General features: G+C 43.3%; 1 protein-coding gene across 1 annotated transcript in view; it reads left to right on the plus strand.

The window, feature by feature from the left end:
• TENM2 (teneurin transmembrane protein 2) overlaps positions 1 to 21,615 on the plus strand; it is a 376,176-nt gene that overhangs the window by 350,688 nt on the left and 3,873 nt on the right. Inside the window, 6 exon segments of the mRNA XM_020992339.2 lie at positions 4,222 to 4,241; positions 4,244 to 4,396; positions 6,032 to 6,267; positions 13,777 to 14,073; positions 16,522 to 18,136; positions 21,000 to 21,130. Of these exon segments, the coding sequence (XP_020847998.2) occupies positions 4,222 to 4,241; positions 4,244 to 4,396; positions 6,032 to 6,267; positions 13,777 to 14,073; positions 16,522 to 18,136; positions 21,000 to 21,130 (2,452 nt within the window).

The following is a 21,615-nucleotide window of genomic DNA, read 5'->3' on the forward strand; positions in this document are numbered from 1 at the left end:
CAAAACTAGGGTGAATAGGCTGGTAGCTGGGTGAATGGAAAGGAGACAGTAACACAAGAGGTCATGGAGATAGATGCTACAAAATGTGGAAACTGATTAGATGTGGGAGGTGAGGAGGATGGAAGAGTTAAGGATGATTATAAGGTTATGGACTTGGGCAACTTGGGAAGAAAGAAGGAAAACAAGCATTTATTAAACACCTGCTATTTGCCAGGCCCTGTGCAAAGAGCTTTATGAATACTGCTTCGTATAATAACAATGATGGTAATGCCTATCGTGATGATGATGACGAGAGCTGACATTTATATAGCACTCACTGTGTGCCAGGCACTGTGCTAAGCACTTCACAGATATCACCTCATTTGATCCTCACAATAACTCTGTGAGGTAGGGGCTAATATTATCTCCATTTTTACAGTTGGGGAAACTGAGGAAAACAGAGGTTAAGTGACTTGCCCAGGGTCACACAGCTATTAAGTATTTGAGGCAAAATTTGAACTCAGGCTTCCTGACTCCATTATCCATTATACCACCTAGCTTCCCAATTTGGCCAATAGTGGTACCCTCAACAAAAACTGGGAAGTTGGGAGGAGGTGAAGGCTTCAGCAGTCAATTCACAAGAACTTTTCAAGTGCTGTCTTCAGGCGCTGTGCTGTGTTCTGGGGCTACAAATACAAGTGTGAGACAGTATCTGCCTTCCAGGAGTTTACATATTGGGAAGAAATTTTGGATGTGCTGAATTTGAGATGCAAGTGAGATGGCCAGAGGTTCATCGAACATCTGACAATGTGGGATTGGAGTTTAAGAAAAGAGACTAGGTCACTTCAGGAATCACCTCTGTAGAGATGATACTGGGGGCAGTTGGGTGGTACAGTGGATAGAGCACTGGCCCTGAAGTCAGGAGGACCTGAGTTCAAATCCGGCCTCAGACCAAACACTTGACACTTTCTAGCTGTGTGACCCTGGGCAAGTCACTTAACCCCAATTGCCTGGAAAAAAAAATCCTTAAGCTGAACTATCCTATGGGGCAGCTAGGTAGCACAGTGGATAGAGCACTGGCCCTGGATTCAGAAGGACCTGAGTTCAAATCCAGCCTCAGACACATAACACTTACTTAGCTGTGTGACCCTGGGCAAGTCACTTAACCCCATTGCCTAGCCAAAAAAAAAAAAAAGAGAGAGAGAGATGATACTGGTATCCATGGGAGTGGATGAGCTCCCCAAGAAAAAGAGTGTATTTAGAGAGAAAGGGGCCCAGGACAGAGAGCAGGGAAAAAGAAATTAGGTGATGATACAACAAAAGATTCAGTTTGTGTTGCCAGGATGCTGAGGAAGAAGAGACAGGAATGAGGCAAAAACATCTGCCTTCTTGGGCGAGGGCAGGTGTTGCTTTTTAGAAGCCCTGCCACCAAGAGCAGCACACCTGAGGAGGGGAAAGGTCACATGTGGCTGTGAAGGACCAAAGACAAAGTCTGTACCTAATGGACTCTCGAGGAGTAGACTGCCTGCTTGGTCCCTCTCATCTGATGGTGTGATTCCATTTCACGGACCTGTGTATACTTATATATATAATCCTGTTTGACAGAAAGAAAACAATAAAAGGAGGGGGATATTGAGAATCCTCCGTTTGTACTACAAAACTGTCCTGAGGGCTGCAGGTAGTTGAAACCATTTCATTTCCTTTCCCCTGGGATTGTTTCCCCTGTTTCTTCTGCTGGTCTCAGGAGCACGGCAGTGCCTGAGAATCTATCTCCAAATCCCTATTTCACAATAAGATTGCACAACGGAAAGAGTAATAAGTTGAGTTGAAGACGCTGGTTTTGAATTCGAGCTCTGACTGTTTATGTGTCACCTTGGCCAAGTCATTTTATCACCCTAGGCTTTACTGACCTAAAAAATAAGGGAGTTTGATCACATGAGTCCTAAGGTTCCTTCCAGGTCTAAATCTTTGGTCCTGTAATTAAGGAGGGCAGGGAATGTGCCTCTTATCTCTTTTGATAAAGAGATTTATCTGCACTGCACCTCACACATAATAGTTGCTTCACAAATTTTCATTTGAATGGAATATTTTGCCTGAGTTCCAGAAATATGACTCCCATTCAGGCAGCTTCTGAATTTCAGAAGGGATCTCCAGAAAGAGAGCCTTTTCCACCAAGACCCAAGTTCAAATACGGCTTCAGATGCTTACTATTAGTGCTGTGTGTGTACCTGTGCATGTCATTCAACTTCTCTAAGACTCAGTTTTCTCCTCTGTAAAATGGGCACAACAACATCACCTACATCATGGGATTATTGTGAGGATCAGATGAGATAATATATGGAAAGCACTTTACACACTTTGATGTGCCACTTGAATGTCAGCTATTATCAATTAGCAACAAATGAAAAGCAAAAGAAGTCCTTTTCAAAATTTTGCTTCAGACCCCAGCTAATGTCCTCATCTCAGTCCACATTTGGGGTAGTTTTTTTTTTAAGCCAGGTATTTCATAAGAATTTAAAGCGTTCCTCACTACTGACCACTAAACTCTTTAAGGCGGGGAGAGGGAGGAGGAGGAGATGGAAGAAGGCACGGTGAATTGACCTGGCTGAAAATCAGACTCCTAGCTTCCCTAATATCCAGCAAACCAACTCAGTAGGGCAGCATATGGCACCCTGGAGAAGCCAGGCTGGATGGCAGAGATCCTACAGGCTAAGAAGGTTCTTTATTCCTCAGTGCCGTGCCCTGAGCTTTCAAGCATCAAGAGAGTTCCTTCCATCGATGTGAGAGGTTGAGATTGGTGTGGGGAGGTGGGGGTCGGGGGGGAAGGAGAACTGGAAAGAAGTAAAAAGGCAAGCTTGAGATCACTTTGTCAACTAGCCGTTCTTTTCTCCAACCACATCCATCCTAGGGGATTCAAGACCTAGGGTCAGCTACGTTCTCTTTCCCTAACTCCCTTATTCCCCTTCCTTCTACCTTAATCCCTAGCCTACCTACCCACCTCCAACACACACACACACACACACACACACACACACACACAGACGCAGTTGAAATCAGGTTAAAAATTAACATCAAGGACAGTCTAGAAAGGGGTGGGGGGGCAGAAATCACAAAGCATGCATTTTGAGGGGAGCATCTTGAAAAAGGGATGAATTGTCCTATATGCTCTTTCTGTGGTGATAGGGGAAGGAAGCTATCTATGCATTGATACATAATTGTATCTATATGAAATACGGGTCCTTTTTTTTTTTTAAACTACCTGGGAGAGCTGCCTCTACTAGCTTCCTTCCCAAGTTACTTCTCAACCTCCTGTTCATAGGAGGCTCCCCAAAACACAGGCCAATCCCCCTGATATCCTTCATTCTACATCTGTCCATCCTTTTTGAAACTCTGATCTCTGACCTGACCTTTGCCGCCAACAGCTTTATTCTTGCCCCAGCTTTAATCTAGTTCTATAATAATTCATTAACTCAGTAAATATGTATGAAGTACCTATCAGGCATCAATCTACAGGACCATAAAATTTTCAAGCTAGAAGAAACATCAAAGATCATTTAATCTAACCCACCCTCTTCACAGATGAGGAAACAGACTCAGGTGATGTGGTTTATGCAAGGTTACAGAGTCAATGGCAGAGTTGTGACTAAAAAAAATCTCTACCTCTAGCACATATATTATAACATACATGTTAAAGGGATATGAAAGCTTCAAAAGGTACATACAGTTCCCTCTCTCTAGGAATTTATAATTTAGTGGTAGAAAGGCGACATATAGGTGAAGCAAGACAGCGTTTTAAGCAAGTATGTGATAGGACAGTACGGAGCTTACAGAAATGCCAAGGTAAGGCAGTATAAGGGCCATTTTGAGAACACCAGCCCAGAAGCATGTGCTAGTTGTGTTCATAAGCCAGCTACAGGCTTCTTCAGAGATTGAGAGACTGATGCTCTCATCAGGGTTATGAGCCATGGTCTTCTTGCCCCATAAAGCAATTATCCTTCGTTGATGTTTGTAGTAAGATCAACCAAGTTTAGGAATATGAACTGAATCTGTTTAGAAATCAAGAACTATCTTCCAAGACCTTCATCTGAGCCCTTCCCATCTCTGTCTCTCCCCTTACTTGGTCTCCCACTTTTAACACTCTGTTGTCCCTGGTTTCATTGTGTTGTAAAATGCTGAAAGGACAGATGCTTTCAGCCCTTGGTGACTTCTTTCAATGAGTGTGGCTTTTCTTTTGTCTACCAGCTATGACCATGAAGGCCGCCTGACAACGTGACACGCCCAACCGGAGTAGTGACCAGCCTACACAGGGAAATGGAGAAATCAATCACGATAGATATTGAGAACTCCAACCGTGATGATGATGTGACCGTCATCACCAACCTGTCCTCTGTGGAAGCCTCATACACTGTGGTTCAAGGTAGGAGCCCCATAGGATGCTCACCTCCTACAGCTCAGCCTCTCTAGAAAGACCCAGAAGATAAGGAAGTGAGAGGAGCTATCAGACATAGAAAAGGTACCCAAGATCTAGAATACCCTGCGTGTTCTATTGTTCTTTGAATCTCCACAGGACACATATTGAGTCTTTGTCAACTAAATGCCAGCCCCCTAAATGATAGACAAAAAAAAATCATTCCACTGTTTGGATATTCTACATGCATTATACACAATATCTGAATGTTTGGAAATATCAGCATAATAAACTGAAACCTTTTGCTTTCACCTGTACCCATACCCTGTCTCCTCTCCATCACCACATTGTGTCCCACAATGACCACAGAAAGGAAGGAGATGAAGGTTATTTGTTCTTTTAGGCCCACTGACTAATTTCTTTCAAGCTTCTTCTGATGTCCTTTTGTGGGTGATTCCTTGCTAGCATGATTGCCTTGGGATCTGAGACCTATAGCAGTCTCCCACCACAGACCAAGCCTATTAACTGTCCACAGACCATATTGTGGTTATTGTTGTTGTTAGACACAGCATACGACAAGTGCAGGGGCTACAGAGAAAAGGAATTGTGCAGATTAATTTTTCTTTTAATTAAGAGATAATGTCAGTGGGCTAGCACGTTGTCAGAGGATGAAAGTGTCCTCCCGATAGATAAATGGTGACATTTATAGACTATTATCCCACGACACATCCTGTTCCAATGACTTTATTTCTGCTCCCCCAAATGATTAATGGTGTAGATTCTGTCCTTCTGCGTGATGACTATAGATGCAGGAGTGACAAGCTGCATGCTACCGGGTGCCTGGAAAACTGACTTCTCATTGGCTGTCCTCGCTGGGCTTTTTTCTTGGATAATTACAGAGCACCTTACCCGTAAAAGGAGTTTCTGACCTGACTTTTAGTCTTGTAACCTATCCATCAAGGAAAAGGTCAGAAATCTGATTGACCAGTACACATTCCATTCAGGAAAATGAATCAGGCCTTACCAGCCCCCACTGGTACCTATCTTCTCTTTCCTTCTTCTTGGTTCAGAATTCAAGCCTCCTTCATAGAATACTCACTAGAAAGCAGAGGCTTAAGGAAAGGAGGGAAGCTTACTTTCTGTCATCTTTCAGAAGAGAATCCTCCCTATTCCTGAGGGCTCACTGCCTAGAGTGTATTTGCTTTGTGGTCTACCTAACAGCTTCCCAGGTGAAGAGTACAAGAAAGGGTAATGAAAGGATAAAGGGGAAAGTAGTTTCCCTTCATTTTCCCTCTTTAGCTAAATTTTTTTTAAAATTAGGAGTCTGATTGACATAAATTGTGTGGGTAAAAGATATCATTATATATTTAAATTTTCTATTAATAGCTTTCAACCAGTGAAAGGAAAACATCATGGCATAATTATTTTGGGAGCACCACATTAATAGTGTTGTTCTTTACACAGATCAGTAGCATCTCTTCTGTTCACCTTAACACTGTATGAGTGCTAATTGCAGGCAGTCTTCATCTGACAGCTGCAAAGTACCATGGAAACCTATAAAAATAGGTGATTTGTTCTCCTTATGACTAATAGAGCAGATAATTTATCTCTTCATTCCCCTCATTCCCAATTGCATTTTTCCAGATCAAGTTCGGAACAGCTACCAGCTCTGCAACAATGGCACCCTGAGAGTGATGTATGCCAACGGAATGGCGGTCAGCTTCCATAGCGAGCCCCATGTCCTGGCTGGCACCATCACACCCACAATTGGGCGTTGCAACATTTCGCTGCCCATGGAGAATGGCTTAAACTCCATTGAGTGGCGCCTAAGAAAAGAGCAGATTAAAGGCAAAGTTACTGTCTTTGGGAGGAAACTTCGGGTAAGTGGTTCTTAACCATAACATTGCACTATAGAGTCCACAATCCCTGGATTTCTAGGAGGAGATAGGGACACCCTTCTCCTGTAGCCAGCCAGGGGAACGTCCAGCCCAAAATGACACCACACAGCACTCCACAAGCTCGGGACTCCACAGGCCTCAGACCACACAGCTTTATGAGACAGTATGGTACATCATGGCTAGACTGGAAGTTGGGCCACAGAAAGTTCAGATTCCATCTCTGTGGGACCAGAGGCAAGTCCGGTGCCTTTGTGGGTTTCAGTTTCCTCGTCTGTAAGTGGACAGCACGATGTTTGTCATGCCTACCTTCCTGGGTTGTTGTGAGGCTCAAAAGGGCTCATGTCTGTAAAAAGCTTTGCAAACGTAAAATGCTTTTCTAAATACTGTTGTTATCATTGTAGGAATCCCATCCTTCAGAGAAAATTCTCAGCTCTCCCAGACTATAAAAGTGTCTTTTCTGTTCATGAGGAAGCATGTGACGTGGAAACGCCTAGCCTTGGGCTGACGTAGGATAACACGTCTGTGCTGGATCCCCAAATCCCAGGCCCCTTTTCACATTTAACATCTTATCTTTTCACCCCAAGCCCCATATTTGTCTGGCCAATCCCAGGTGGGATGATAGTATTTTGCTAACCTAGACTTCCCCAGGTTGGGGCTCAGCCTTCTGTATCACCTGAATATATATTTGTCCAATTCAACTCAATATATATTTATTATATGCCTGCTATATACCGGGCATTATGCTCAGCACTGGGAATACAAAGATACAAAAAGGGAACAGTTCCTGCCTTTAATAAGCTTACTTTCTACAGGAGGAAAGGTATATAGATGAGAAAGTACATGATATGTACTAAATAATATGAAGTGATCTGGGGGCAGAGATGGAAAGCGCTGACGACCAAGCTGATTCGGAAAGGTTTTCATAAGAGTTGACCTTTGAGCTGAGCCTCGAATGGAACCACTGATTCCAAGAGGCCAAAACGAGCAAGTGCTTTCTAGGCATGGGGGACTACACAGCTGCCTCATATGGAGAGCAGAAAGCAGGCCAGTTTGGCTGAAACAGGGAGATCGTGCCTGAACTAAATGTCAGGAAGCTAGGTTATCTTCCTCCAAAAGGGACCATGCAAGTAGCAGCTGCTTTATTCTGGGGTAACCCGTAGCAGGTCTTACCTGGGTGCTTTGAGATCCTTGCAAGTAGCAGCATTACAGCAATGTCACCACAAACAGATTTTCCCTCTTGCCATTTCATTTGGAATAACATTTCCTAGCTATCGTGACCACGAGAGGAGTCAGGCTGCTCCATATTAAGATTCTCCTTTTGTCTAGTGGATGTCTAATTCTCAACATTAGGTTATCAGCAGACTCCCATGTTTTCCTTCCTCCACTGGTATCTGCAGAGTTGCAAGCTGCCGTATCTCACGAAAGACAAAAATGGAATGAGATTAGCAGCTAAATCCTTAATGACTGGATTTCAGGGCTGTGTAATTGATTTTTGATACGCTGCACTGTAGAAGTTGATTATAAGGAGTAATCACTTCTTTTCTCTGATAAATCAGCTATGCATTTTGACTGAGTTTTCAAAATAAAGATAAATGTGGCCCTAAAATAAAATGGCTATAATCCCAATTCTGAATATTAGAAACTTAATAGTGGTACTTGTGGTAATTAGCTGAAGTTAGACGCACAAGTCTTATAACTGAATTCCTGCCAGGGTTAGATTTGCTGGCATCATGTTTATGCAAATCAAAACACAGCTTTATCTATCAACACCTCAACATTTAATTGTCTGGTGTTAGTTCCTGTAACAATAATCACATATCCATTTAGCTCTCTTAAATGAAAATCACTATGAGATTATAACAGGTTGAGTGGACTGAAAATGTAATTTGAAAATGAGGGAGAAAGCATGGAATTTATTTGCATCTCATTTATTTTAATTCAGCTTTGTAAACTCTTTAGTGAATGGAATAAAAGCAACTCCTAGAAACTGCTAGGGAGCAACAAAAAAAAAAGAGGTTGGGAGGGGACCAAGGATGGAGAGTGTAACATCGATGATGGGACTGGGAGCCTTTTTCTTTCCAGAACTTCAAGAGGACACGATGCAATGGCTTGCAGCTCCTGAGTTGGAGAGAATATGCTGATTGTGTGTCACAGAGGCAGGCAGTTGGCACAGGGGATAGAGGGTCAGTCAGGAAGACTTGTGTTCAGGATCTACCTCTGATGGATTCTGACTAGCAGATTGCGAACGAGTTACTTAACTTCTCATTGCTTCAGGCAGCTCCTTTTGACTGTAAGTTACAAATTAGTTGCCACTCTTCACCACTGAAGGGGGTTTCTACACTGACCATTCCCTACACCAATGAAATCAGAAGTCTGAGGAGGAACAGCGTCACAGGCGTCCAGATTCACCTAGAGGAAACAAGTCTGACGTCCAGGGCGGTTGGGGTCTCAACTGGAACTTTGGTTCTTGGCCATTCCTCATCACCTCCCCTCCCCACACAATCACTTCTTATGCTCCAACTGAGGGGTGCAGAAATTCCAGCCGAAAAGACTAGGTTCTAGGTGACCAATGTAAAAATTAGCCTGTATCATTCTTGTCTGTCTTGCTCCTAATCTGGTAGGAAAACATGCTGAGGATGCGCTTGGGTCCAAGTGTGTGCGCACTTGTCTTTGTGCCCATACCTGGTATGTGTGTGGGGGAGATGGTACCAAGAAGCACTTCTAGCTGAAGGTTTCTTGAGACACGTAAAGAGATTTAGTACATTATCAACTTTCTTCTTAGGGCAGGGGGATAAAAAGAGAAAAAGAGAAAAATGGAACCAGGTAATCAGCAATTAATAAATTCCTCCTCCGGATACCCTGGAGGATAGCAGGAAAGCTGAAGAAAAACAGTGATAACAAATGAGAGTACTATCTGTTGGATCAGGGCTTCTGGCCCCTAACCGATGCCTCTTGCCAGTAGTAATAACAAAATTCATTTCTATATTACTTCGAGTTTATAAAGTATTTTCAGCAGTGAGTGAAGGAGATATAGCAAGTTTCATCGTTCCCATTTTTACATATGAGGAAATTGTCACGCAGACAAAGTTAAATAGCTTGTTCAGGGCCACAAAGTTATTATAAAAACTGGGACTTGTAAGAGGTCTCCTGATTCTAAAACCAGGCATCTTTCTACTATACCAACCTAGCAGTAACTGTAAAAGACGCATCCAACTATCTTGCCTGACCTTCCCACCTTCCTCAAGACCCTTGAACTCTTGACAGCTCCAACAGGTCAAAAAGGAATATTAAGCTTTTGATCAGGCCCATGCAAGAGAAGACAAAGTAATAGTAGTTTTCACTAGATGAGAATCAAGCAAACTGACAGATTCTGCTCTTCCCTAGGTGGCAGCTAGGTAGCTCAGTGGTTAGAGTCCTGATCCTGGAGAGAGGAAGACCCGAGTTCAAATCTGGCCTCAGACACTTACTAGCTGGGTGACCCTGGGCAAGTCACTTCACCCTAGTCGGCTCAGTTTCCTCATCTGTAAAATGAGCTGGAGAAGGAAATGGCAAATCACTCCAGGATCTTTGCCAAGAAAACCCTCAAAGGGGTCATGAAAAATCAGACACAACTAAACAATTCTCTGCACTGAACACAGCACCCGGAACATAGCAGGTGCTTGATAAGCGATTTTTCATTCATTCCCCTCAGCCACATCCTTTTAACTGAGAAAGGTATTGGCCACTTAGGATGGCTAACAGATATGTTAGATGAAAGGGCCATGACCCTGACAGATAATTCAATATTCAATGATTCGGTTTTTTTTAAAATTAGGATGTTAGTTTCAACATCCCCACCCATTCCCAATGTGTGTAATTACATTTCACTTCCTGAAAATTTCTCAAATAATTTCATTTGGAAAAATTATTCTCCACCTCTTTTCCTACCTCCTATCACCCGCCTTCATCACCACCCCCTAGCTTTTCAACACACACACACACACACACACACACACACACACACACACACACACAGCATTGCAGAAGCTAAATCTACATCTGTACATCATGAGGCTGTTGTCCAAGCACTGTGGATTTTTTGGTCAGTGGTACTTGAGAAATACTAGCCAGTTTGGTTTCAAAGACACATTGTCATGAAACTTAAGCTAACCATCCTTTGAGTGTATAACCACTATGCTATGCACCTGTTCTGAGGGCCTGGTCAAGGATTTTTGGTCAGAAGGGCTTTTTTCAAATGTTTTGGAAGCAGGAATTAACACAGACCCTTTCTACTGAAGTTTAAAACATCTGCCTTTTTTCTGAAAAAAAAAATGTGTTGTGAGAAGTCTGATTTTCTCTGAAAGAAAGCAGATAACCAGCCTCCTGGAGCTGTCTTCCTGATTGTAATTTACATAAAGACTGCAGAGGTAAGAAACAGATACATGTGTAGGTAGCAGAACAAAAGAAAAATTGCTTCCAAGATAATCTTCCGTCATGATATTGGTATTAGTGTTATTAGTATTCCAAGGAGAAGTGGGAGTTAGTAATTTTGTTTTGGTTTCCATATAATTAATATGACACTGCAATTATACTCTGGAGTGTTACTTTTACTTACTTTGCAAATCACAGGATCATAGGAACCAGACAGGACATTTCCTAGTCTGAGTTTTGTGTGTGTGTGGTAGGTGTACTCACGTACATACAAACACATTTGATCTCCTGTGGAGCTGTCGGACTAAGCCAGCTTTTTGTCATACACAGGGAATGTGTAAAACTTCTCAAATCCTTACCTGCCACACTGGGTTCAGGGTTTGCACAAGACAAAGTCCTTCCTGGCTCTAATAGTTTATAAATAGCAGGACGACTCAGAAAAGAGTATGGATGCCCACCTGTCTGCTCTGGAATAGACGTTCTCTTGCCTAGTGACAAGGGGATAAACAAACTGACCCTTGGAGGTCTATTCTAAGCTAGATATAAATTCTGTAGTGAGTTTTGTTTGAACAAATGCTGGTCACAACGTGATTTTTAACCATGTTGGGTAGGTGCTAGTGGGATAGCCATTTTTTAAAAAGAATCCTGGAGCCAGAAGGAAACAGAAAAGTCCATGTTGTCCATTTTATTTCTCATGTAAAGTGAATGTTTAGACTAAGAAAGAAACACAAATGATTTTCTTATTTGTGAGGATCATTGAGTCTAACCTCACTGTTGTAAAATGTTCCTGCTTTTAATCAGCCTGATAGCCAAGGGATTTCCTCTTCGAGTCTAACTGAATTCTCTCCTGCTGCTACTCTAATTCTCTCCTCTTTCCCCATTCTTTATAAAAATACGTTGTTCATTTTTTTTCTTTTGAGCTGCCTCAACTCATCAGCCCTAGTCATTACCCCTCAGAGCAGAATCAGAGCCACCAGCTATGAGCCCAAGAGGACCATTCCAAAGTGCCACGTTTCCTTTCCTTAGGTTCTTTATGAGCACTTCAGGCACCAGCAACAACCTCTGCTAGAGAAAAACGTTCTGGGGGAAATTCCACAGGGGGAGCTGTTTCCCAAAGTTAGCCCACTGCAGAAATAAAAACAGTGCTAAACAGCTGAGTTTTATTAACTGGGGAAGCCAGGATGAGGAAAATACCCGATAATTAAAAATAATGACTTCCTTACAAACACAAAATTGTATTAATTTAAAAATTGGTTTCTCTACCACTGGATTCCTATGGAGCAAGATAGGGTGGGAATTGTGCTGATCATGGCAGTGAGAATAATTCAAAATAACTTTTATGTTCTCCAGGAAGCCTCAAGGTTAATTTAAATATTGTTTGATGGGCAATTTAAATCGAGATAAGAGAAAATGTTGCTAAATCAAAGCTCCTGCAAACTATAAGTTTGAAGAACACATTCCCAGGAACTGCTGAACACTCCTTTTGGTCGTCACTGCCATCAAAGGCTATCTAACTTAAAGACTTCCACTTTATTAATGGCACACTCACAATTAAATTACTTAAGAGGCTTTATTAGATTACAGCCCTGGCCCAGACTCCTTGGCTCATCTACCACTGAATTTATCTTATTCCATTATTATCAGAAGCACTGGGCATTCTTCACTGAAAATTCACAATTAAAAACCAAATTAGAAAGTACCACGGCTCAAAGGAAATGCCATTCCTGATGACCAATTTTGGTTTTGAAAATCATAAATCTAAAATTCACTAGCTGTAACTGTTCATACTCATTCTCTGGTGTGAGTACATGTGGGGTCAAGGGGTCTTTTCAGCCTCATATGACCTCAGTAGGGTTAGAAACACTTTCTGTGGATGCCACTGGAGGGGCTGGGAGAGAAAGAAAAGTAAGAGAGGGAGAAAGAAAAGAATGAAGAGTAGACTCATAGAATATTGAAAGTAGAAGGGACTTTGAGGATTATCTAGCTGGGCCCCTAATTTTCCTGGAGAAGATACAAGAAGGGGGAAGGAGAATTGGAGAAGGAAAGAAAAGGTGATAGGGCAGTTCAGTGCTCAGTGGCTGCTAGGTGACAACACCAATTGTCATCTGCCTTTGGCAACATTCATGAAATCCCTGCTGGACACCCAAGTGGTCATAACCCAGAATACTGGAACAAATGAGCCAGCATATTGAAGGGTCTTCCTAAACTTTCCATACTCTTTTAGAACAAAAGAGAAACAGTTCTCACCAAGTTACACTTTTAAGAAGAAATAGCCTTTCTAATAACCCCAACTTGTTATCAGCTCTGGAAATGGTAGTCTCAATTTGGATACATGTATGTATATAAATTGCCTTATTTATGTTATTGGATTCCAAAATCCTCAGAAACCCCTAAAATTAACTATAAGACAAACCCCTCTAAAGTCCTTTGCTCACCCATCTTTTATACCTGTTACTTTATCAGTTGATAGAGGACAGGCCTGGAGTCAGGAAATCTCATCTTCCTGAGTTCAAGTCTAGCCTCAGACACTTACTAGCTGTGCGACTCTGGGCAAGTCACTTAACCCTGTTTTTGCCTCAATTTCTTCATCTGTAAAATGAGCTGAAGAAGAAAATGAGAAACCACTCCACTATCTCTACCAAGAAAACCCCAAACAGGATCATGAAGAGTCAGACATGACTGAAACGACTGAAAAACAACAACTTTTATCAGTTGGGACCTTCTTAATTGCACACTCTCCAGTACAGATACTGAACTTCAGCCAAACTGAGAACGTACCATGCTTATTTCTTTTATACACATTTGGCCCACTATCCTTGCCCTCCTCAATGCCTATCCACATTCTACTCATTATTTAAGGCCTTGCCCAAGTCATACCTCTTCCAGTGAGTCTTTCATTGTTGCTTTATAAGCGACCTAGTATCACCTGTGAAATGCAAAGAGCATTAGATTTGAAGTCAGCACACAATTACTCTGTCTCCCATGGCCACACCAGCCATATACTTGGCATAGCCTCACGTTAACATAACTGGGTATTTTTTTCTTCCTGGCATGCTAAACAGGTCTCTTGTGTTTTTATAGGTCCATGGGAGAAACCTCCTGTCTATTGACTATGACAGGAACATCCGAACAGAGAAGATCTATGATGATCATCGAAAGTTTACCCTGAGGATCATTTATGACCAAGTGGGACGCCCCTTTCTCTGGCTGCCCAGCAGTGGGCTAGCTGCAGTCAACGTCTCCTACTTCTTCAACGGTAGGCTGGCAGGCCTCCAGCGTGGGGCCATGAGTGAAAGGACAGACATAGACAAACAGGGCCGGATCATCTCTCGAATGTTTTCTGATGGCAAAGTGTGGAGCTACTCCTACCTTGACAAAGTAGGTGAACTTTCTCTGCCTGTCTATGAGATGATGGGGGGCTTGGTGAAATAGTGGCATTAGATATTCATTCTGGGCTTTCTGGGAAGAAAAAAAAACTTTTGCCTTCAGACACTCAAAACTCTTTGCACCAAATAGATGAAGGTTCTCCACCCTCCCCTCGGGCAGCAAATTTAAAGGAATGTGTTATTCGTGGCTCGGCACTATTTCCATAAAAAAAGCATTAGGCGTCTCAGTGATGGCAGGAAGGACGGATCGTCTGATTTTATTCTAAAAAAATGTGCTGCAAAAATCGGGCCGAATCACCCCACTGGCAAGAGAGCTCTCATCTAATCATTACTTATGAATGGATATGCAGTGATTCATGTCTGCCTGGTCCTAAATTAAGCTATCAGAATAGAAAAGTTTGTCTAAAACTCAAGCCCCAGCTGCTGCACATTTCCTCTTTGGTTGCTGTCTTTAGCTGCCTCTGGGCTCTCTCCATGCAAGTGTCCAACTTTCCTGGTTTAAGTAGAGTGAGACACTTCTCTCACTAGGGGAGAAGTTCACTTCAGAACAGTGGGGAGAGGATACCCACCTTAGATCACATATTGAGGCTGTTGAAGACTATGTTAGTTGTTTTCGGATTTCCATTGACCTATAGTCCAAGTTACAGCATCACATCGATTCCTTCCCTTCCCGCCTTTGGCTGTTCTTCCCTTGATCTCTGTCTCTCTCTCTGTCTCTCTCTCTCTGTCTCTCTCTCTCTGTCTCTCTCTGTCTCTCTCTCTCTCTGTCTCTGTCTGTCTCTCTGTCTCTGTCTGTCTCTCTCTCTCTCTCTCTCTCTCTCTCTCTCTCTCTCTCTCTCTCTCTCTTTCTGTCTTAAAAGTTGCTGAAGCTCCTACTCTGCAGGAGAAGGAGATGCCATCACTGATACAGTCCTAGAGCTATGGCCTCCACGAATGGTGATAGAGATAATGCTACAATGAAATCGAGACTAAGGGAAACTGGAGTCTTAGACCCTAGAAAGGCCCTAGAAAATATCTTAAGGAAAAGAATTTTCCTTTATTACTTGTGAAAGTCCTTTCCAGAATCTGTGGGCCTGAAATACCTAGACTTCCCAATTTGGTTCAACAGATATTCATTATATTTCTGCTGTGTGCCATGCTCAGCACTTGGCACTTGGGGACATGCGGTTTAGATAAGACAAGGTGTCTGCCCTCATGGAGCTTACAGTCTAGGAGAGGCATGCAATAAATGCACCAACCACCACATTACCTGATGAGTGGTTAATAGCTTCAAACAGCATCCTGTGAGGGGTCAAAGAGGAGAGAGCTGAGGATCAAACTGCTATTAGTGAAGAGTACAACAGAAACTGTAGAGGCAGCTGCAGCAGTACAGTGGCTAGAGCGTTGGGCTTGGAGTCAGGAAGATCTAAATTCAAATCCTGTCTCAGATACTGGCTATGTGACCCTGGGCAAGTCACTTAACCTTTCTCAGACTCAGTTTCCTGCAGTGTGAAAATGGGGGATAATAACAGTACCTGCCTCACAAGGGGGTTATGAGGATTAAATAAGATAACAAAAAACTATTTGTAAACTTGGATATGCTATATAAATGCTAGCCAGTAGTGTTACATTTAAGCTTTGCTATTCCTCAGTGGGAATTTGTGGGCCTTTGTGAGTGGAATATTTTTAGAAGGATTCCTCTCTGCTGAAAATCCATCTGTGACGTAGGACTCATTGTTTTAAAGCTGCGAGAGTACTTAGAGGTCTAGTGGTGTCGAATTCAAATAGAAATGGATATCCCCGTGGGCTGCATGTTGACGTAGAAAACTATAAATTAGGGGCAGCTAGGTGGCGCAGTGGATAGAGCACCAGCCCTGAAGTCAACAGGACCTAAGTTCAAATCCAGCCTCAGACCAAACACTTGACACTTACTAGCTGTGTGACCCTGGGCAAGTCACTTAACCCCAATTGCCTAAAAAAAAAGAGCGAGAGAGAGAGAGAGAGAACGAGAACTATAAATTAACATTATCTATGTTGTGTCGTATTTTTATTTGTTTTGTTAAACCTTTCCCAATTATATGTTCATTTCGGCTTCATTCAGGAGTTTTGCAGCCCAGCTGGAGTTTGGCACCACTGATCTAGTCCAACCCTTTCATCTTATACGTGAGAAAATTGGAGCCCAGGGAAATTAAGTGACTTGTCTAAGGTCCAAGTGGTAACAGTTTAGATTTGAACCCAGGTCCTTTGATCCCAAACCTGGTGCTCTTTTCATTGTCCCATTGATTTGGAATGTAGGTGACTAAGGCTCTGTACTTATCCCTGAGGCAGGGAGAAGGAGATTGTCCATTGGGGAGTGTCTGTATTTTCCATGAGTTTTGCTAAAAATTCTACATTGTTTCCTTTCCACTTTCCTGTCTGACTCCAGTGCCTCCTTCTTTTCCCTCCCTTGCTTTTCCTCCAGTCCATGGTGCTCCTGCTGCAGAGCCAGAGGCAGTACATATTTGAATACGATGCCTCTGACCGTCTCCATGCTGTCACCATGCCCAGTGTTGCCCGGCACAGCATGTCCACTCACACCTCCATTGGCTACATCAGGAACATTTATAATCCTCCAGAGAGCAATGCTTCAGTCATCTTTGATTACAGTGATGATGGCCGCATTCTAAAGACATCCTTTCTGGGGACTGGGCGACAAGTGTTCTACAAATACGGGAAGCTCTCCAAGCTGTCCGAAATAGTCTATGACAGCACAGCGGTCACTTTTGGTTACGATGAGACAACCGGTGTTTTGAAGATGGTGAACCTCCAGAGTGGTGGGTTCTCCTGCACTATTCGATACCGGAAAATCGGCCCCCTTGTTGACAAACAGATTTACAGGTTCTCAGAGGAAGGCATGGTCAATGCAAGGTTTGACTACACCTACCACGACAACAGTTTTCGGATCGCAAGCATCAAGCCCGTCATAAGTGAGACTCCTCTCCCAGTGGACCTCTACCGCTATGATGAGATCTCTGGCAAAGTAGAACACTTTGGCAAATTCGGAGTCATCTACTATGACATCAATCAAATCATCACAACCGCAGTCATGACGCTGAGCAAACATTTTGATACCCATGGGAGGATTAAGGAAGTCCAGTATGAAATGTTCAGGTCCCTCATGTACTGGATGACAGTCCAATACGACAGCATGGGAAGAGTGACCAAGAGGGAACTGAAACTGGGGCCTTATGCCAATACTACCAAATATACCTATGACTACGATGGGGACGGGCAGCTCCAGAGTGTGGCAGTCAACGACAGACCGACCTGGCGCTACAGCTATGACCTCAATGGAAATCTTCACCTGTTGAATCCCGGCAACAGTGTCCGGATCATACCCTTACGCTTTGACCTCCGGGATAGGATCACACGTCTAGGTGACATACAATATAAGATAGATGACGATGGCTACCTCTGCCAGAGAGGTTCGGATATCTTCGAGTACAACTCTAAGGGTCTCCTGACAAGAGCCTACAACAAGGCCAGCGGGTGGAGTGTTCAGTACAGGTATGACGGAGTGGGGCGGCGAGCCTCCTGCAAGACCAACCTTGGGCACCATTTGCAATATTTCTATTCTGACCTCCACAACCCAACCCGGATGACTCATGTCTACAACCATTCCAACTCGGAGATCACTTCCCTTTACTATGACCTCCAGGGCCATCTCTTTGCCATGGAGAGCAGCAGTGGAGAGGAGTACTATGTAGCGTCAGACAACACTGGAACCCCCCTGGCAGTTTTCAGCATAAATGGTCTTATGGTCAAACAGCTGCAGTATACAGCATATGGGGAGATTTACTATGACTCTAACCCTGACTTTCAGTTAGTCATTGGCTTCCACGGGGGACTCTATGATCCCCTAACCAAGTTGGTCCACTTCACTCAGAGAGACTATGATGTACTGGCAGGACGTTGGACCTCCCCTGATTACACCATGTGGAGAAACATTGGCAAGGAGCCAGCCCCCTTCAACCTGTATATGTTCAAAAGCAACAACCCTCTCAGCAACGAGCTGGACTTGAAAAACTATGTGACAGGTGAGAGCCCCTCTGCCTTAATCAGGGAACTGTTGTCCTAGGAGAGTTTGAGTGAGGTTTCCCATCATAAGGAGACCTTTCTAAATAATATCCCTTTCCATATATGCCAGGAAGAACACGGATAGCACTGTTGACATCAGTTTTGGTGTATTTCCCATTGACAAGTAAGACAATAGAGGAAAAGGCACTTCAGGGTGGAAGGGCTCCAAGTTTTCACAGAAAATGAAATAGAAAACAGACAGTGCTTATCATTGGCCACCAGTGGGTTCTCAGAACCACAGAATCAGGTTTGGCTCTGGATACTTGGGAATGAATGAGCCAAAGCTAGACAAAGAGTGTTTCCATAGTCTGTGCCGGATGAAAGTGAATAGACACCTGCTGATGCCAAGTCCCAAATAAACCCATGCAGCCAGTGCAGTAAACCTGACCGGGCCCTCTGTTTTCTTGCTGGCTCTTGGAAGTGTCATAAACATGAACTTTTCTGAAAACAACATGTTAGCACCTCATTCCACTGCTCTTACAGCAAGCACCTCAGTCAAGGGGAAAGCGAGTATACCGAACCAGATTCAACCACATTCCATAATCATTAGCTTCTAAAGAATATTATTCAGGAAGAAGCCTGTTGTTTGTTGAGCGAGGGAAGAGGGACCTGATGCCCGAACCAGTAGCATAAAAAATGTTTAATGTCCAAAATCACGTTAGAATGAGGAGAACACCTGCAGAAAAGGAGGGGAGAGAACACTAAATCAATGTGTACGTATTGTGTTTTGGTAAAACTTTTACCCTCATATCAATTAGTGCTAATTTACCACTTAGGAGGGTAGCAAAGTAGTTGAACTTGTTGCTAACAATTTACAAAGAAGAGGTAATTAAGATGCAGTCAGGAGAAACTCTAATAACAGAACCCACTATCTCCCATAATTAAAGGAACCCTTACAATTTAAGAACAGAGCTGTCTTCTTGAGTGGCAGGTCCTAAGTGAGGAAAGGGCTTGTTTCTCTAAAGAAGGCACTACAAGCTGGCTCCGCCCTCTCCCTCTAGGCCCACCAGGAGGCAGCTGCCAGTTGAGGGAAGGAAGATGAAAGTGAATATGACTGGGGGTCCTGAGCCTTGGGGAAGCCACTGATTTTAGAATTCATGGGTGTCCCCAGACCCTATTCCAGGTTTCTGATGCTTACTGGGTAATACCTCAGCCTAATAGATTGTATTGTGTCGGGCTAAATGATGCTATTTTTGCAAATGCCAATTCACAAATGAAACCCTAGTTAACGAAACTGCTCATGAGACCCACTTGAAAGTAGTTGAAAGCAGTAATGAGTCCCCAGTACCTGGGACTCATGGCATCTCCCTCTCAGTGGCCTCATGGTGGTTCTTCAAGCTTACAAATCCCAAGAATGCTTCCATTTAAGGGGGGGGGAGGGGAGCAGAGTTCGATTTTGTAGAGTTTAATTTTCATAAGTGAGAAGAAAGGCATAACCTTCTTCTCACATTATCTCCTTCTCATATTTACACTTAACACCTGAGGATGCTTTGTTGACAGCATTTTCTGAGGGAAAGCTAACTTCTCGAGCTGCGTGATCACATGCTGTGAAGAACATTAGAAAAGGGGAATATAATGAACTATTAGAATGAGCTGCACTCGCTTGCTCAGACCTAAATGACTCCCTCCTGGACAGATTGTTTAGGGAGACTGTTACAGTGTAACACCAATTACATTCAAAATGAGGAAAGGAGCCATGTTGTCAGTGCACTGCTGAAGAGGCGCCTTCTGCAAAACGGACAAGGAGATGGCGACTCCAATAAATATCTGTGATCTGGAAATACTCAAAACCCAACCACACTGACTGCTTAGGAAAAATAAGGTCAATGACATGAGCTGTCACCGGCAGAGTTAGCAGCCACTGAACCGCCCTCTCTTCAGAAGGGAAATCACATTTAGCATTATTAACAAGTCAATTTCAGGTGGGAGGGTGAAGGAGAGTGGGGGAGGGGTGGCTGTAACTAGGATGGAGTGATCAGGGCTTTGCTCTAGGCATGAATTTAGAGGGTGTCGACTACAGGTAAGGAGCATAGAAACATCAGAGCTTAACACCTAGTTAAGATGGATAATTGGTAGAAATGGGAGACTGCTAGATAGCAGACAAGGTTCAGTGAGCTCATTCTCTGCCCACCATGCTGCACCTCCACCGCTATCCTCTATCCTGTAACCACAAAGTGGCGCAGTGCCAGTATCTTGGATTCTGTATACCCCTCAAGGCATAGTGGTACAGCCTACAAAAAAAAAGAGAGAGAGAGAGAGAGGGAGATAGTGTTACGCACTCTCCTCTGCCATCACTACCAATGACACTGCACTTTATGCTCTTTGCCCTGTAATAGAATGGAAGCCCCTTGAGGGCAGGACTGTCTAATATTTTTGTGCTATGTATGGCCATCGCCTGGCACAGTGCCTGGAACATGGTGGGCAGTTAATAAATGTTAGCTGGTTGCTTGACGATGATGCTTTGCCCCAGATTCAAAACTTCCTAGTTATGGCTTTAAGAGAAAGAGAAACAGGGAGGAAGAGATCTCTTTAGACAGAAAGTTTCAAAGGCAATCAGATTTTTCTTAAGCTGTCAGAAAGATGAGACCCTACTAATAATGTGTATACCTCCTGACACATTTGTCAAAGATACAAACATATTACGTCTCAGCACCTGTGTAAAAAAATGCCTTGGGTTGATAGAACTTGACGTGTGCCAGCATTGTTTCCACTTCGGACCTGTGGTATAGCCTCCCTGTCATATCACGAGTGGTGTCTCGCCAAGCTCTGCTGCTAGTGCCCAAGTGACCTATTTTCTTAGCCCTCCTTTATTTTTCATTGCAGATGTGAAAAGCTGGCTTGTGATGTTTGGGTTTCAGCTCAGCAACATCATTCCTGGTTTCCCAAGAGCTAAGATGTACTTTGTGCCTCCACCTTATGAACTGTCAGAAAGTCAAGCTAGTGAAACTGGACAGGTAAGCTGACATCCCAGCTAAGCATCCGAATCATTACTGGCATTCTGTATCGTAAACAGAATTACGAGGGGATGAGTGCACATCCACGGAGGAGTGTAACATCATAGCGGGATAGAAATGGGCCGCTAAACAGCGCTGGATTCCCAGGGAAACAAATGTCAACATCGTCACCTGTTGGGTACAAACCACCTTTCTTCCCAACCTCAATTATTACCTTAACTGCGGTAGCGTTACCTGTTCTGTCTGTACCCTTGAGTTGTTACTTGATTAACAGTGGCACAGGGAAATCTGGAGGTAACTTACCATCTGTTCTTCCTATAAGATCATAACCCTTTTGGCTTTTATGGGGAGTAATAAAACCGTGGTTTGCAGTTTCTGTCCCATTAAAGGAACATTTTTATGCCCCACATAAAACCTCAATGTTTTATGATTAAAATTTTATACAGATTGAGTTTTTTAAGATCATTTGTGGTTGGTTCATGCAG

The sequence above is a fragment of the Phascolarctos cinereus genome, unplaced genomic scaffold (genome assembly GCF_003287225.1).
Source record: "Phascolarctos cinereus isolate Bilbo 61053 unplaced genomic scaffold, phaCin_HiC Scaffold_2;HRSCAF=192, whole genome shotgun sequence".
Classification (NCBI taxonomy): Eukaryota; Metazoa; Chordata; class Mammalia; order Diprotodontia; family Phascolarctidae; genus Phascolarctos; species Phascolarctos cinereus.